The sequence below is a fragment of the Ixodes scapularis genome, unplaced genomic scaffold, assembly GCF_016920785.2.
Source record: "Ixodes scapularis isolate PalLabHiFi unplaced genomic scaffold, ASM1692078v2 PGA_scaffold9__187_contigs__length_104089568, whole genome shotgun sequence".
Lineage (NCBI taxonomy): Eukaryota > Metazoa > Arthropoda > Arachnida > Ixodida > Ixodidae > Ixodes > Ixodes scapularis.
The window spans coordinates 51,518,098-51,537,246 of NW_024609884.1; the positions used below are offsets into that span (position 1 = coordinate 51,518,098).

Below are 19,149 nucleotides of genomic sequence, written 5' to 3' on the forward strand. Positions count from 1 at the left end.
TTTTTTAGCCAACGTATTTGCAGTTTTGTAGAAGCCAAAAGAAATGGGTATTATATTTTTTTGTCTCTTTTTAGTATTGAGTGTGTGCCTTTGATGACCCACGACTTTCATTATCTTTGGTGGTTGTGTCTAAACTCTAGAAAATGGCACGTGACAACGAAGAAGAGAGTGAGCACGACTCAAACCGGCCAGTTCTCGATCGGCGGTTTTTGGGTGGAAAGAAAACGAATTTCGAGCTGCAAATTGCGTTCCGGGTAGTTGGGCTCTCATATGTCATGTACAAATAAAAACCTTGGCGAGCATAAATACCCTGTCAGTGTCCCTTTAAATTGTAAGAACTCTTTACTTGTGAGGAAGGGATGGCTGGGCAAATTTGAGCTCTCAAGGAACCCATTACGGTGCTCTGGAGAACACCAGGGTACCTAAGAAGCCAGTTTTGAGACATGTTGACTGTGGTAAACAAAATTCCTTTCCGCTAACTTACTATGTAAATGCCAAGCATAGAATGAAAATGGAGACTACCCAGTTCAGTATTTCAACTGAAAGGGGAGGAGTTTGGCACAAAAATAAAGATTAGGGCAGGGGTGCACAACTCAAAAATGACGCAGGCCAAAAAAATGTTTATTGAGAACTGTGCGGGTTTTCAATATATGGCATCAACGCACTGGTTGCTGTCTTGAGCACATCTCGCAGTGTCCTGTCCTCAAGAGTGAAAACAGCACAAAAAATTTGACAAAGGACGAGTGAAAGAAGTGCACAGACGAAGCGCTGACTATCAACTAAAGTTTAATTTTCAAGCGAACCAGAAAATAAACACGGGGAGCAAAGAGGAAAGAACCAATCAAGACACAAAAATACAACCCAACCGACGAGACTTCTACTACGTCATCACTTTCACACGTGCCTGCTATTCTCCTTGATAAAAAGGACTTTGTCATCCCCCAAGTGCACCAACAGTGCGCTCACACATTCCCATTCCCTTTTGATAAAATGAAAAATGCCTCTTCAATCTCTCTAGCGGTCTTACTTTTATTAAGCGCCAGGATCGTCAAGTCATTAAATATAGGAATACAGCCGCACGCTGATCTCCACTAGAGGGGGCTGGATGGCGGATTGAGCAAACAGTATGAAGCCACCGGAAGTAAGCAGCTTGTCCCGGAAGTGAGCGCTTGGCAGGCTTTGTAACCCTTCCGAGTGCTGGTTCGAAAAGCGTCGAGGGCGCTGGATTTTCGCTTGTCACCTCAAGAGAGCCTGCTTGTTGCGCAGTAAGAGCGAATGCAGATCCCAGAAGTATCATGGGAGGCCATTGAATGTAAACATTTTGAGATTCTAGCTGAGCAAGTGTGCATATGTCCCAAGTTCCCCAAATGCCTCATTTTCGAGATTTCATTCGGAGCATGATTATTAAAACCCACTCAAAGCCACCGGAAAGTATGGACCAAAACAGACTGAATGCACTAGGAAGCCCAGCAGACACCTGACTTCCCGGACAAGTATCAAACTTCCGGTGGCTTCACTCGCGCCCTGCTCGGAGAGCGGCTATGCGCCATCCAGCCCCCTATAATAGAGATCAGTGCAGCCGCACCTACTGCAATGTACCGCTAAGTGGCCAGCGGGGGAGGGACGAAGAGAAAGGGAATGCTCCCTCGCCCTCACGTTCACGCACTTCCCCGTTTGTCCAATGTACACCCTACCACATGTGAAGGCGATCTGATACACAACCCCTAGTGCGCATGGTACAAAAGGAGTGCGGAGGTTGACATCAGATTCAAAATCTCTGGTACTCCCTTGGTTAACAGCAAAGCACAGTGGTGACAGCTCCTGGGGTGCTGAAAACACCACTGGTACGGTATACTTGTGAGCCACTCGCTTAACCTGATGTCTGCGGACCGCATGCATGTTGTGCACCCCCGGATTAGGGTGTTGAATGTGCTAGCAAGTCGACTGAAAAGTGAACAATTAACACCAGCAAATATCACTCCAGGAAGATACTCACACTGAATAGCCTGAGATCGGCAGGAACTCGATCGCCGACATTGAGGATCACAACATCCCCAGGGACGAGATTCTTGGCAAGGAACGTCTCAGCCTGGCCATCACGTAAACTGCACACCAAACCGGGTGGAATCGCCATGTGGAAGTTAGCTCAAAACAAACTAGAGAGAGATCAATTTTATCGTGCTGCTGATTTACTGGGCTGCATAAATAGGTCACCTCACTGAGTGCATTGTCATTTCCCACAAATATGAGACTATCACATCACTAAGCATGTTGTAATTTTACACCAAGATGCAACTCTATGAGGAAAACATTTGATTTAAAAAATCTGGTGCAGGTAGTTGCTTGTATAAGGAGAAAAAAAAATGCTTCTTATAGTTTTTTTTGTCAGAAATAAAAAAAATCACACTAACGGTTCCTGTTGCAATTACTTTGGTGGTGGAACATTAAGGTGACTATTGTTCCCATTATCTCATAATTTTGACAACATAAATGCCTCAGTAACCCAAAATGCTATTTTTAGTTTTGAGAAAGACTGACTATGCAAAATTCCCAATCATAAAAAAAAATAATGCTTTTTTCTTTAAATATGTTCCTCGCTAAATCACTTCACTAAAGAAAATTACAATTTTTATTATCATAAAAATATATATATATATATAATGATCAAAACATGAGGCCAAATCAGAGAGTAAGAAGCTTACCAATGACATGCGGGAGGCACTAATTTGTTCAGTTCTTCAAGTGACTTCTCTGAGCGATACTCCTAGAATCAAAATCACAGAAAAATATAAAGAAAGAAATTGGGCAAGTGTAGCAAGGAAAGCAAAGAGATAAATAATTTACTTACTTGAACAAACGCAACAGTAACCACAATAATAATGGCCTGAAATAAAAGAGGAAAATTCCATGTACTCAGGTCACAAATGAGGCATTTTGTTTAGCAAAAAGCTCAAACTTGATTATTCTGGTTGTGAAAAAAGAAAGGTCCCACCAAGAAATATTGGCAAAATCGGGATTTTTTTGTCACCATTTTGCCAATAGCATTTTTTTGGTATCACACATATCTCATCAAACTTTTTTTGTGCTGCCCCAATCTATGCACTCGTTTCTAAAGCAAAACTATTTCCGATGTTTGGGAAAATATGGTGCTTCCTCCCATGCAATAAAAAAGTGAGCATTTAAAGGTGCGCTCCCCAGTTAAGGGGTCAATAGAAATTGCAATTGCAGTTTTAGTTCTTCACAATCAAGGCAAGCCGGTGATATTTGAATTTTAAACACTCACTAAATAATCTAACTATTCAAAAGCATTAAAAAAAATCCCCCAAAACAATGTAACATAGCCATGGTAGTTAAGTCATTTGATTAAGTTTATTTTAAATAGGATCACATCATTCTGAACAATGAATTTAATAATTTTCCTATTTAAAAGTGGGCTATCCCTAATTACTAGATTAAAAAAAGATATTCCCATTGTAACAGCTTTCTCTGAAAACTCTGAATGGCTTGACAAGAAGGTCGACCTGAGATCAAACAGAAATTACACAAATGACTTTTCATCAAAGAAAGCATGAAAACATTACGAGAAGATGACTCATCAAGTTCGAAGTGCCTTGAACTATGAAAAAAATTACATGCACAGTTAAATAATCGGGTCTTCAATGAAATTCCTAGCTCTTAGAATTTGTTTTCATAAGATTGGCTAAAAAAAGCGTCTGTTGAATTCAAAAATATTATTTTTGTTTTTACAATAAGTATGTGCAGGGTGTTTCACCAATGACTAAGCATACTTAAAAAAAGGGGGCACTTAAAATAAGAAAACAATTCCTTTGGGATAACGTTATCCACCGCGGCAGGCAGTGATGTAGTGTAGCCAGAAATGTCTATCGAGGGTGTACTACTTTTCTGGTAAAGTAAAATAAAAGGAAAAAGAAAAAGAAAACAAAAAAAACCCTAAGAGTAGATAAGATTGTACCTTCTAGTGCTTTAAAGGGATGCTAAACCAAACATTTCAGTGTCTATAATAAGTGGCACACTATCTTTCCATGAGTCAGGAGCCGCCGGTGTGCGCGAGCACACGCAACGAAATTGACGTCATCATATCCCCCCTTCAAGCTTAATAAGCTTGAATGAGTTGCCCGTCGTCAAAATATGTCATAGCTATAGGATTCACGAAACTAAATTCTCTGGCAAATTTAAGCCCAGGAGAAGAAGAGATACTGAAACTACATGCAAAAAAGTGGTGGAAGCGCCACCCGCAAGCGAAGTTAGTGTCCACACTTGACACGGGTAGAGAGTCATCACAAGCTGGCAAGGATCATATGGTCAAAGAAAATGTGCGCCATACTCTGTCATCTTCTCACATGTGCAGCTCTCTGTGCTTTTTTTTCCCCTTAATTTTGGTATGGCAGACACCAGACAACCCATATTTGCCACAGAATAGCACAGAGAAGAATTTAGTTTTCTGGCTTCTAACATCTGCTAGAGCATATCTGGATGGGCAAGGAATCTCTAACAGACCAATCTCACCAGCCAGTTTGACTATGCCACCGCTGCCGCAATGCACTGAGAGAACTTTAGCCGTGCAACAACCTTGCTGAAGCTCTGCACGTGCAGAGCACGAGCCCTCCTGCGCGCTGTCATCCGCCTCTTGTGAACTAAGGCATGCGGCAAATGCTTAGTGAGGTCGGTCTGTTGGAGTAAACCAGATCAAGCAAATATTTTTAAAAGATAATTAGGGGATTTTAGGTAATTACATTGCTGATTATTCCTTTTAATTTGTCGACTGATGTTTGCTGCACTGGAAAACGTTATCACAAAGAAATTATTTCTCTTATTCAAGTGTCTTTTTTCTTAGAAAAATATTCTGTCATTGGTGAATCAACCTGTACACATGACAAGGTAAAACATGTAAAAAAATTTACGAAAGCTACAACCATGCAGTAGTACTACAGTTGCAGACAGAAGTAAAAAAAAAACAATAAAAAAGCGCCTATAGTTTGGATTTCACTCGCACCTTAAGTGCAAATGAAGCCCACAGCCGTAGCCTACTAAGCCCACAGCCGTAGCCTAGCCGTAGCCTACTTAGCCGTAGCTCTGGAAACTTCAAAATAGGTAATAGGCTAGAGTATATAAATTATACAAAAAAACTTGATGGAGTAAGCGACTATCACCAAATAGCGTCAAAACCAGGGGCAGATGCAAGTATTCCCAAAGGAAGGGGGGGCATTAGCATATCATGTTTGAGAATGCCCCCCTCCCCCCCCCCCCCTCATTTTCCCCACCCTAATTTTTTAAACATGCAGAATTCAAAAGGGAGGGCAGGACCCCCCTTCTAATTCCGCCACTGCTCAAAACTACCCCCCGATTCTGGATGGTTGGTTGTTCTGTATTTTGTGGTGATATAGAAACTCTGCTCGAGATATTCTCCCTAATGTGATCAGTGGCAGAATTAGCTACTAGAAAAACTATGGTTTCATGATGGGAGGCTTTAAAATGGTTTGAAATTAGGGCAAGAAAAAAAAAAGGGCAAAAAAGATAAATTTTTCTATGTGGCACAGCCACGTGTGCCAACTGCACCCTACTTGGCTCAAGGACCAAGGGCTAAGTAGTGGTACGCCATCATGGCCAATGGGATAAAACCCACTCTCTCGTCATTCCTTTCATAAACAACCGGGTTTGCCATCGGAAGTGAAAAATCAAAACATATGGCATATCAGCATGTGTGAGACCAAAAGAAAAAAACAAAAAGCATACAGTGAAACTTGACGACGAGGAAAATATGCCAAGTTTCCAGATACGAAGCTGCCCTAGAAAACATATCCACAAATTTTTTCTTACAGCAGTGATGCTGAATGCGTCGTCAAATTGCTGCATGCAGATGCTGACCACAGCAGATGCTAGTAGAAGAACGATCAACGGATTCTTGAACTGCGTACAAGGGTAAAGGGAGAGATTGAGAATGATGGAGGTGGAGACCTACAGCCACCCTCGAAATAGCCGTCAGAACACCTGCACAATGCAAAAAGCCATAAACTCAAGAAATCCTGGCACTGCAAGCAGACAGTGAAACAATGGGAAGGAAAGAAAGATAGACGTCGGAAAGAGTACTAAAAGAATGGGTCTTGTTGAATAAGCAGAGAACTTCACTGCACAGCATCTCCAATTCTCAAACCTCATATCCGAGACTGGAGCTTTACACCAGTCTTAAATTCCCACTTTTTATATTTATGGCAAAATTTAAAAACTTTATTTAAGTTTTTTTGTTTTTGTTTTTGTAGAAAGAAAATTACCAAACTGTATGGTTTACTTTCAGGGTTGCCCCTATCTGCTTTTCTTACCATGATTATTGTGTGGACCACAATGGTTGATTTTATTATCGCCTGCTGTACCCTCATTGCATTTATGGTAGGAGCTCTCATTAATACAACCCTATTTGTCTGACACTCTCACCAAGTCAACAGATGCTGGAGATATTTCTTCTACTTACGATGCAATTTCTCCTCATTAACTCTTACACTCTCACAGTGAATCATATTCAGATATCCTGTTATGCGAGTGTTTGGCAATCGGGATCGCTTTAGGAATGTATCGTAAACTACCGAGCAAGCACCCACTCAATATTTGGAGATATTAAAAAAACTGGGCCATGAGCCCTTGTAAGGTCAGAGTACAAAAAAGCAGAACAGTCTTACATAATAGGGTGAGCTTCACTGCTTTGCACCGGTGTGTCTGAAGAAACAGCTGATGCAGAGAAGCATCTTAGTTAGCTAGGTGGGCTAAGAAGTCTGGGGTGGGTGCTTGATATGCCTTTTGCTTCTTTTTTTTATGTTTCCTTAGTAGCAGATGGGCACTACTTAGGAAACAATTAATGTGACATGGGGGCATGCTCAATGTTTTATTGTATGTATGAACAAGTGCTCACATGTTTCGGGGAAATGCAACAGAATACAGATTAGTGAACAAGACACAGTGGTTTAAGAAATTAAAAAGCTAGAAGCACACAATCGCTTCATGACCACATCAGAACAAAAGCCTCTCACATAATTGAGAGTCTCCTGCATCTTCAAAACTATCTAGCAGGCAAAATTGCCACCTTTAAGGTTCTTTAAATAGACTCTGACAATACCCAAAAAAAAAATCATCATTTTTCGTGCAAATTGCTAGAGAAAATGATGTCAAAATACCCCCAATTAAGGTTATGTCAAAGTCACATATTCTCTGACAAAGACAAAATGTGTCAAATCGAAACCAGAGTACCAGCACGGAAGAAAGCAATGTCAGAGACTAAGGGAGTCACTTGGGGTGTTTCCATCCGTGCGACCACACATTTCAAGTTAGTTTCTTTAAATCAAAGTGTTTTCCGTCTTTCAGTGGTCATAAAAATTATGTTTCATAGATTCTATTATTTTAATAATAAAAATGAGCCTTGCACGACTTATCCCTTATATACCGTGATCTGCACCACTTTAGCATGTGACTGAGGACAAGGGGGGAAGCCCGGAGCGGCCGATCCTCTACTGGCATTTTGGTGCGGAAAAAGATTGAGCCGCAAATATTTGCTTTTGGAGATTGGGCCTTCGTGGGTTATGCTTCCATTCAAATATAGACACATATAAATGGAGGTCCTTTAAGAATGACCAAAGGCACGCGAGTGAACCGTGAACCAGCTGGGTTACGACGTGAAAAAGGCCATGCCATACCTGCTCAGAGTACTTCTTCCAGAGGGGTTCCTCCTGGCGCACCTCAAACTCATTGGGGCCAAGGGAGACGAGGCGCCGATTGGCCTCTCGCCATGACAGGCCCCTACGGAGATCTGTGCCCAGTTGCTGAGCCACCTCCTCATAGGGGCGCTGGCAAGCCTCCTCCGTCCGCATGCCACCTGGCATCCACAGATTCCTCTCGTCTTGGGTCCCACCTCCGCTGCTCTCCTGTGACCAAAGCAATCCTCCGTCAAATGCAAATGACGACCGTGCCGGAGTTTGCCCACGGCGCTCAATGGTGTAGGACCGGCCCTGGCCACCGGGCATACGTGCGTTTGACCCAAGGTTTGACCCGTGCGTTATCCTTGCTGTCTAAACAGCAAGCATAACGCAAGTGGCAAGCTCTACATGGACGTGGCACAACCAGAAAACGACTTTAAAACAAGCATGTCTCCCATAGAGAAGCATGGGAAACCGGGTTGATTGATTGATTGATTGATTGGGTTTTAGTGGCGCAAAAGCATCTAAGGCTATAATGCGCCAAGTACATAAACTATTGCTGGGAGAAGGTTAAGGAGAAGAAAGAGCTTTAGTAGCAGATGATAGGATAAAACAATGAACATGACCTATGTATAAGTGTAAAAGGAATGGACATGAGTTCAAAACAGTAAAATCACAGTCGGTGTAGAAAGCCGATTGCTTTGAGAAAGTTAAAAACACAAGAGTGTGGTATGAGGGGTTCATCGCCAAGTAAAATCATCAGATGTAGGGGAGTATGCTCTTTGTAAAGCTGTGAAAAGTGGTTACGGCGTTCTAGGCCATACGCATTGCATTCAATTAAAATATGAAGTATAGTCAAAGGACAATGGCAATGTTCGCACTGTGGGGCATCTTCACCCCGCAAAAGATGCCCATGTGTGAGCCGTGTATGGCCAATCCTCAGACGGCAGAGTACCACCTCGTAGAATCGTTCACGGTGCCGAGCACTCTCCCATTCCTTCAAGAGTTGTTTCACCATATGCAACTTATTGTTTATCTCAGTATCCCACTCCTGTTGCCATCTCTGCAGTATGCAATGTCTAACCACCTTGTGATAATCCTCGTGGGGAATTTCTTTAAGGTGCACAATTTGTGTGGCCGCAAAGTGCGCAGCTTGATCTGCTTCCTCATTACCCGGGATGCCAACATGACTTGGCACCCAGCAAAACACAATATCACATTTGTTTTTGGTTGCACAGATTATTTTACTCTGCAGGTGTGAAACCAGCGGGTTTGTGGGGATATTCAGGGAAACAAGGGCTTTCAATGAGCTTAAAGAGTCTGTGTATACTACGGAGCGACGCAGCCTCTTCTCAACGATATGTTCAACAGCAAGAAGTAGACCATGCAACTCTGCCGTTAGAATTGTGGCAAAGGGGTTCAGTCTTTTTACCTTGGAAACAGATGGTCCAATCATTGCACAGCCTACAAATGATTCAGTTTTAGTACCATCTGTATAAAAGCTTGTGTAGTGACGATAGTGGCTCTGTAGTTCGAAAAACTCTTGCCTCAGCACTTCGTCCGGGGTGTCTTTCTTGCTGTGTTTTGTAAGTGTAAAGTCACAATGGACGAGGGAGTAATCCCAAGGAGCTACAGTGTTTCTGTGCTGTGTCACGCAGGGTTTGGGCTCCAGACCAAAGAGTTCTGCTGCCGTAGTATTTCTCAAGGCAAAAGGAGGAACAAGACTTGGCTTATTTTGGAAAGTCCTTTGAAACCTAATTTTTACAATAGAATCATGAGCAGGATGGAGAGGAACAGACCTTACTCGGAGTGAATACATAAATCCTAGAGCAAAGCGTCTTTTCTCAAGAGAGACCTCATTGGCCTCCGCATAAAGGCTGGGAACCGGGGAGGTGCGGAATGCTCCGATAGACAGCCGTAGCCCCTGATTATGAATAGGGTCTAACATCTTCAATACTGATGCTTTAGCTGAGCCATACACAAAGCTGCCATAATCTAGACGGGAGCGAACCACTGAGCGATAAATGCGTAAAAGGCACAGTCTATCAGAACCCCAAGATTGATGAGACAATACTTTTAGGATATTAAGTGATTTTGTGCATTTCAACTTCAACTGCTTAATGTGAGAAACAAAAGATAATTTTGAATCAAACAGAAGACCTAAAAACTTATGTTCACTCTTCACAGCAATAGGCAGTCCATAAATGGTTAATGAAGGATCTGGAAAAATTCCTCGCCGGCGGGAAAAGCATACACACACAGTTTTTTCTGTGGAAAACCTGAAACCATTTTTATCAGCCCAGTTCGTCAATTTGTTGATAGCCAGTTGAACTCTCCTTTCACATATGGAGCGGTTACATGATGATACTGAAACTTGGATGTCATCAACATAAATAGAGTATTGAACTGAAGGAGGTATTACTCGGGCAATGGAATTTATTTTTATAATGAAAAGAGTGACACTAAGTACACCACCCTGGGGAACACCATTTTCCTGCACAAAATCCCGAGAGAAAGTTGTTCCAAGTTTCACACGAAATGAGCGGCACTCTAAATAGCTTTTAATGATGTCGAACATGCTCCCGCAAATACCGATATTGATGAGGTCTTGCAGGATTCCAAATCCCCAGGCAGTATCATAAGCCTTCTCCAGATCAAAGAACACAGAAAGGCAGTGCTGTTTGTTAACAAATGCCTCTCTCACGGCTGTCTCGAAGCGAACCAGGTGGTCCACTGTGGATCGTGCCGACCGAAAGCCGCATTGATACCCGTCTAGAATTTTGTGAGTTTCAAGATAATGCATAAGCCTTCTGTTAATTATTCGTTCCAGAGTTTTTGATAGACAGCTAGTCAATGCAATAGGCCTATAACTAGAAGCACTAGAAGGATCCTTTCCTGGTTTAAGCAAGGGTACTACAAAGGCCACCTTCCAAGAAGTTGGAAAATGGCCTTCAGACCAAATTCTATTGAAAAGATATAAAATGAGTTGAACAGTTGAAGGATGAAGATGTTGAAGCATAATGTAATGAATTCCATCTGGGCCAGGTGCAGTCTGCTTAGGGGAATGAAGAACCATTTCAACTTCATGCAACGTAAGTGGAGCATTATATGGGTCTTGATAGCCACTCAAACTATTGACAGACCTTTTTTCTACCTGTACTTTGTGTCGAAGGAAAGTAGGCGTGTAGTTCCTTGAGCTGGAAACGAACTCGAAGTGTTCACCAAGAATGAGCAGGCTACCACTAGCCGCTTATCGAAGAGTCATCTGGTCGCGCCGCTTGCAACCAAGGTGAGGAGAGAACTTAGACAGCTAGATGTGCCCGGTGCCCACACCTATATGTATCTCACACCGTGGTTCCTACGAAAAATGGTAGATTAAATCTAACCTTCAAAGCACGGTCTCTACTATCTTCCCTAAAAAGAAAAACCCTCAGCGTAGACTCTGTGCACCTGGTCTTAAACGGTGCATACATAAAGATAATATATGTTCATTCACCTTACCTATAAAACCCTGACCAGCGTTGAAGTATACGAGTGCAGTATGGGTCTGAGCTACCAAAGTCAATCCTCCTAAAACCATTACAAAACCAGAGTTTATAATTTGTACTGAGCAGATGCAAAAAGACTGGTTATGTCACAGATATATTTATCATTGTCGAATAATGAGCCATTGTGTGACCGACATAAGTTATCTCGGCGAACTTTGCTGTACTGCACTGTGAACAAGCAGACTGGTGTTGACCTATTCTCGCATGTGTTCCTACCCTTTATTTAGACACTCCACCAGAGCAAACAATTCACAATCGATTTGAGCATTTCAATCGACTCCCAGTGTTCTTAAATATTTATCTTTTCTGAGAATGGTTGATTGGAACCTTTTACGGCGTAAAATTGTTTAGGCCCGCTTCAGACGGGGCAACTTTTCCAGCAATTTTGAGGTTGCCGGCGGGTTGTTCCCTAGCTTTCCCTAGATCGACACGAATTGCTGAGATCGCGTCCGGCTCGAACGAGTGAGCAACTCGGAGCAATTCGAAGACGTTTGAAACGGCTGCAGCCAATCAGGGACGCAATATTTTCACGTGACACCCCTGTGGTGGTGATGATGACAGCTATATACTTGGTTCTGGTTTGAAATAGATCGTTTTTGGAAATAAACCTTTTCAGAAAGATGAGTTAGTATTCCCAACACCATTCAAAGATATAAAAATATGTTTTTAGCGCATAGCTGGGCGTCTAAATAGTGTAAGAAAAATCAAATTTAATGATGATGATGGCAAGTCGGAGCAATTCGGTTGCTGCGTGTGAACGCAGGCGGCCGGTGTTGCTGGTGTTGCGACGTCAAGTTGCTGGGTGAAATTGCTCCGTCTGAAGCGGGCCTTACTGTATGCTGTTGAATCATTAGCTCATGCACGTTCCTCACTATTGTAAACATGAATGAGCCTTCATGGTTAACATGTGTTTTCTTCCTTATCAAACACACTTAACGCTCGTCCACACAGTTGCGTTCGAGTGCGACTGCAACCACTTGCGCCTTGTTAAGGCTGCTTGCGTCGAGCTGTTGCTATGGTGACACCAACGCATCAATGGGGAAGTGCTGTGCAGCACGACGCAACACAGTCGACACAACTGTGTGAACGAGCCTTTAGTACTCTAGTCATGATGCCACCATGGCGACATCATGCAGTTTTGGCTTAGTTTAGAGGTGCGTATTGTAAGAACCTTGTGTTTCTAGTCTCTTTATATAGGCTTAGCACATGCAGGCCATGGGGACCACCATGATGGTGGTTTCCCGGATACGAGGCAAGGGCGCATCGCTTGAAGAAGGCGGTGTCTCCCTCGCCCTTTTGGGTAAACTTGCCACTGGCACACACTTGGGAATGACAGTGGACGTGATCCATCTCCGGACTAAGCCACACCACCTAACCCGGGCACGACCATTCCCCACAGGCTATATACCTAAAAGTTAGAGCGTTTGAAAAAAAAAAAGAAACTGTCTTCGGGAACAAACTACCAGCCACGGCGGACGTCAGGAATTGCCAAAAACATACTAATTAGCCAGCTAATTCATTAAAATGTGTTAATTAATTGTTTTAATTGGTGGAAATAGACATACGGTTCCAATTAGAAAGTTGCTGAGTGTTATCGAAAACCACTCAATCAGTCATTTTCAGAAAGACTTTGAGCGCGTGAGAAGAGTAGTAGAGCACTAAAGTTACCACTCGTAGAGCAGGTACAATGCTAGCGGTTGCGGTAAGGCGCCCGCGCGATTTTTCTGCCTCTTATCTAGCCCCAGCTTTGCACCTGCTCCACGAGTGGTAACTTTAGTGCGCTACTACTCTTCTCACACGCTCAAAGACTTTCTGAAAATGACTGATTTAGTGGTTTTCGATAACGCTCAGCAACTTTCTAATTTAAACCATATGTCTATTTCCACTAATTAAAAAGTTAATTAACACATTTTAATTATTAGCCGGCTAATTATTATGTTTTTGGCAATTCCTGACACCCGCCGTGGCTGGCAGTTTGTTTCCGAAGACAGTTTCTTTTTTTTTCAAACGCCCTAATTTTTAGGATTTTTGAAAGGCTTCGCAAAAAACACCCAGTATATACACCTTTCCAAAAATCGCTCCTAGGCCGCCGCCATGTTGCTGATGCTGATGCGGCTGGTGCGACTCTCGCGCCCTCTATCAGCTGGAAATTCTCTGCCGCTCTCTTGGACTGTGAAGACCCGCTCAGCGCGGTTCTCTACCTACGTTTTTGCGGTTTTGCATTCAACGTTTTCTCGCCCCTCTTGAAAGTTTCCACTTAATTTTTTTTATACATGCTAAGTGCCCTTTCTGTGTTATCTTCCATTGTGAGAAATAAGGCTGATAAGTGCCTGCCATTCAAGTTTTTCAGCTTTACATTCACGGGAAACGAAGGAGGTGAAGGACGTCGAACGACCCTTGACGCGATTTTGCGAACATTGTTCTCCCCCTTCTTACAGATAATCCGCGTAGAATCCTCAGTCCTCTCCAAAAATAGTTGTCCGGGTTGGGACGGGAAACGGGTCAGTTGCGTTCGTTCCTTTGCCTTGGTGTGGTTGTGAAAAAAAGGAGACTCTCCCCAAAACGTGCCCCAAAACGAAATCATCTCGGATTCCGTCCGATCGTCGTCAACTGTGACTGTGTTATTTGAGATCTTTCTAAAATAAATTTTTTTCGGATAACGCTGCATCGTGTGGTACGTACGATATATTGTTCTAATGTTAACACTTCCTCAATTGTATGTCCATGTCCTGTCCATCGGTAAACACGTTATTTGTGAGCGTGAAAAATGCATGCCTTTCGGCCCCTTCTGTTGCAATTTATTTTTGACAGCAAAGCGCTTTGTCGTTTGACATGCGGCGAATCCCGCAATGCCGTCAAAACTTATCATAAAAAAAAAAAACGCAAATAACTAGAACTATACATTCCAGTCGCATTCGTTCTGTCGCGCGCGTACCCAGCAAAAATAATTCAGTTTTTTTTTTTTTTTTTCAAATGTAATACAATGCTTTCTCAATGTTCTCAGGGAAATACATGTACCATGAAACACAAAATATAGGGAAAAGACGAGAATTTAGCCGCCAGCAGCTTTTGAAACTGAGCCTACGCAGGCTGCGCCTATTGAAATCACAGTCCACTCGGTTAGGGTTAGGAGGGATGCCAGTGAGTCTAGCCTCAAACTCAGTGACTGGGCTCGAAAACAGTTTGTTGCCCCTGGGGTCGAGTGTTTTTTGGAAAGGTGTATAAGCCGACCCCTAAACCCCTGAAGGAGGGGGGGCGACTCGCTGGGGAAGGCTCTGGTCATCAGAGCCTCTACTTGCTTTTCGGAGTTTCCCACCTCCAACTTTTTTGAGTTTCCCACCTGCCTAGTAAGGTAGCGCCAACCCTTTTAGTTTTTTTCTATGGTTGGCCGATGGGCAAAATGTGCTGGCGTATCCGTCAATGAACATGTCATTTTACGGACCGATAGACATCCTGTGTTTCTATATGGTATTCCCCCAAAGGGGAAACCCACAGCATATATCTGGTGAATAAAATATAGTATTAAAATTTGACTGCAAATAAAAATCAGATATGAATACTTTCCACTAATGTGAATTAAGCATGAATACTTTTAAGAAATCACGGTTGGAAATATTTTCTAGAACGGGTATCTATGAAAAGGAACAGTTTGATTAAACGAGAAACATTTTACATAGGCATTTGTATTAAGAAAAAAAAGGCCCTAATGAGTTGGATAAAACATGATGCAACATGGCAAGCAAAGAAATCACTACTACCCGATTTATTTGAATATAACTTGAGGTTTTCGTTTTCGGCACAATTCTTTAAAATCAGGTGTCACTATAATTATAACCAAAGGCTGAGCTACAATAGTCAGCAACATTTCTGTAACACTTGAGCCAACCAACATGCTCCGACATGTCAGCCGTTTCTCCTAGCACGCCAGTGCAAAGTGGCGACGTTTAATGCCAGAACACTGGTGCTTGATGCAAGAAGAATTCTGACGACAATATTCATAATTTTCTAATATTAGAAAAAGACATGAATACTTCGCACAGTAAAAGTGTGCTGCAAATCAAATCAAATGGCAATCCCTATTTGCAAATTATTTTAAATTTTGCATATTCACACATCTCTACTTTATTGACCTTGCAATATTTCCAACAGTCATGCGCCATAAGCGTGTGGCTACTGTTGGCTACATTAGTGCAATAATGTCATCCTGGAGATTTGTGTGCATTTTTTCTTTTGCTTTATTAGGACGCTGTTGTTGGTTGCATTACCATAAAGATGTCATCCTGTATGCTCTTAGTGTATTTTCTTTCTTGCTTTGTTGTTTTGCAGTGTCTATTATTTTCTGTGTGTGGCCATTGCTGGTGATTACTGTTAATTGATTGTTAGCAAGTTCGAGGAAGACATCCCTGTGCATTCTCTCAACGACACATGGACCTGTGCTTCTGTCACTGGCACACCAAGGAACACCGTAAATAAATAAATAAATGTGCATGATAATCTTGGGTATTGCCAATGTTCCTCGAAATTTAATGGGAGAATGTCAAACAAACTAGCAATATGTGGACGGCTTCAATAATTTTGCGAAAGTTAATATATAATATAATGCACTTGGCTTTTAGGCCAAGTGCAACCTGTGGCATGGAGGAGTACTCAAAGCAGGCAAGCATTTTGATTTGAGGGGGAGGGGGGAGAGGAGGCCCCAGCAAAATGGAAGATTTTGCTGGGGCCTCCTCTCCCCCAGCTATGTATTTCGAGGGGGGGGGGGGGGGGGGCGTGCCCCATGCCCCCCCCCCCCCCCCCCCTCTCCTAGCAGGATACTAAAAGTATCCTGCTATTTAATATTTAAAATAAAAAGAAAAGATAATGGTGGTAACTGTAAATACATATTGTCCAGTGTGCATCACCCAACCACCAATCAGGAAAGGGCCAAGCTCCGCCCATGTTGGATCAGGCATAGAAATTTCATCTTGTGCAGCACCCTACTCTTGCTAAGCTATCGCAGTAGATGCCAGAGATTTATATGGCCCTGGCAGCACCCACCCGCTCCCGCCTGCCCCCTGCTTTACTGGTTGGTTGCAATCTTGGGGAGTGAATGGTGGTGGTGGTGGTGGGGGCTACAAAAGACGTAAGGGCCCCGGGTGCCGGATGGCCTAGCTACGCCACTGCTCATAGTAGTTCCTTTTTTAGCCCTCTAACAAGGTCCAGATTTACACAACTGAAGCTTGATACATCCCGTTAAAGCAACAAAAAATGGAATAAAACTTATTGTTCTTGCTTCCTTCCGACCCACCCCCCTTCATATCATTTATAATTGGAACATCCGTTGCCTTATCAACTTCCCAAGTGAAAAATGCTGTCTCTATCTAGCACCATTGTTTAAAGTTACTATATTGTTGTAGGCTTCCTCCTTGCCTCACTTTTCACTCACTAATGATACCTCAATCTCATATGCCAATACTCATTAGAAACTTTCATTGCCCCTTAGTTCAGCTTCTGCATGTTAGCATAAAAACCTTCCTTAATGAGGCCCATGTAAATCGGCCCAAAAGCATTGTAACCCTTGCAAAGCCTCATGAAGAATGTATCCATCTATCAACATACAACTCTTTCCTGCGGCCTACTACAGTAAAATACAGTGAGAAAGTTCTGTTCCTTGTGCACAGAGTCAATGGTGTCATGGCACTGAGCTCTAGCATCGTCTGCCAGTTGTAACAATGGCTGCCGTTACTCTTCTATGGCTGTTCAAGTCCACCAGTTCTTTACGAACAAAGATGCAGTTTTTGAGAAAGAGAAGAAATACCTGGAAAGGTATGTTGTTTTTGTCGTCTAACAACTACCAGACATGCTACAATGAAGAACTACACACTGAGATAAAGGGCGTCAGCAGAGGTGGAAGCTTCATCGTGCAAGTAATCACTCTTCCTCACCTTTTCGTGCCTCTTTCATGCACGGAAGGACATGTTTAAGTCTACTTGCCTGCCATATCCACGACACCAATAGTGTGCATCCAATCCCCGTTAAACTGTTTCACATTTGCGCCACCAGGCCGCGAACGTTTTCGCTGCACGTTTCGAGAAGCGTTTGATCCCCTTTTTCTAGAATGCATGTCTTTGCCACTGGCTGGCATCACCTCCCCTGCTCCTCTAGAGTTGCGAATAGAATTTGAAGGTAGGAATGGCAGTTCGAAACAGGATTGACAAATTAATTTTCATTACTAGATACCCCATAATAACTTGGTGGCTGGCGGTCATTTTTTGGTTGAAGAAATTCTGAAGACATGCTAGGTGGTATACTTTTACACATATATTTAACGATAGAGAATGTTGCAACCGTTAAGCTTACATGATATTCATTTCCCTTTTGCCAACCAATAAACTAACAAATTAAACAGCACTGCCTGCCTGTTATTATGTTTCCTAGGGAAATTTGCGATATAAACTCACTACCGATTGTTCTTGAAGCGCGCTCACAACAAGCCGTGCAAGCACAGCAGACAGATAAAACTTTGAAAACACTTGTCACACCAGCCGACAAACGTAACAATGCTTTCTCTTCAAGCCAGCTTTTCTTTAATTGCTGAACTGCTTTTTTTTTTCAAAGTAACAGCACCCGGCTCGACTCATACAGCCTACTCCTGTTTTTTATGTTTTTTTTTTCTTGGAGGGGGCTGCGCCTTTAGATGCCAGTCTCGCCCTTTTTGAACACAAATGTCTGAAAACACAATCGGAAAGCTTACGTTGCCACCTGCTAAAACTAAGCAAGCAAATCTAGAACGAGCATCACAAGAATTGAAGATGCATGCTGATTAACATCAGAAGAAAAAAAAGGTGGATACCACATTTAGATGAATTATTTAAGAGCTATCTTGCCATTTCTTCCTGAAAAGTTGTGGCGATTGTGAAAAGAGCAAACTGCTCTTTTCACAGCTGCTTGCTGGCTGTTCTGGTTTCTCGAAAGAGAAAAGAAGGTCATGCCATGACTTCACTAAAAGTGGACTTGAGAGCTATTGCACCTGCTGCTGATGTTTCTAAGTGCACAGCCTAGCTTGAGGGCCATTTCACAAGTGCTTCGAAGATGGGAAATGATCACGGCATCTAACAACTGCTCTGCATACCTTGGGCAGTGCTTCCAAGTATCTTGGAAAAAAGCTGGCAGATTTCTACTGCAGCTGACGGTTTCCACACCAGCTTGCGAAGCACAAAATGGAAAGTGTAATAGCTTTGTTCTAAAGGCAGCGTACCATACATTTTTTATGCTACTGTAAGATAAACTTGAAAGACAAAATGGTCCAGTCTATACACCGAAATGCTAAAATGAACATTAATTTAGTCGACTGCACCGTGTCTTTGACTATACAGAAAAGTGGACCCCCACTATAATTATTTCTAAAACTATTACTTTCGGGGGACGCGTGTTACGCAACTGTTATTTTCCAGAATTGTTGTTTCTGCCTTCCGAAGCAAAGTAGTCAAGTAGCCACCTTGATGCAAGCTAGCATAAAATATGATACGGCTGTCGGGGAAATAAAAAAAAAAGAGAAAAGGAAGCACACCAAGGCGCTCTCTCAGTACGCGTCAGCAACGTTGAAATCGACTCTTTTTGTGTGCAGTTCATCGATTCTTCACTCTCCCGTTTGTCGGTTTTGCTGTCGCCGGCGTGGGCCGGTGACGACCGGCCTCTATCTGCGCGAATTACTCACCGGCTCGATCAATGCGCTTACGTGCGGCTTTCGAACGACCTGGACCCATGGTTTCGACACGGTATTTCTCTTCCGAAAAGACACCACCGTAGCACTCATAGCAGTCGCTGAAGCGGCTCCCTTTGATAGCAGCAGCACTCGAAGCGGACAGGACACGAATCTATCGGGAGATCAATCGTTGTACCTGCTGCGAATCATAGAATTT

General features: G+C 42.8%; 1 protein-coding gene across 2 annotated transcripts in view; it reads right to left on the bottom strand.

Moving 5' to 3' along the window:
- Window positions 1–19,149, bottom strand: part of LOC8030469 (calcium-transporting ATPase type 2C member 1) — a 48,685-nt gene that overhangs the window by 28,656 nt on the left and 880 nt on the right. For both annotated transcript variants that reach the window (XM_029988199.4, XM_029988200.4), the window contains exons 2-6: window positions 7,701–7,928; window positions 5,839–5,928; window positions 2,849–2,884; window positions 2,703–2,764; window positions 1,997–2,105 (exon numbers count right to left, since the gene is read on the bottom strand). In XM_029988199.4, the coding sequence (XP_029844059.1) occupies window positions 1,997–2,105; window positions 2,703–2,764; window positions 2,849–2,884; window positions 5,839–5,928; window positions 7,701–7,928 (525 nt within the window). The remainder of the gene's footprint in view (window positions 1–1,996; window positions 2,106–2,702; window positions 2,765–2,848; window positions 2,885–5,838; window positions 5,929–7,700; window positions 7,929–19,149) is intronic.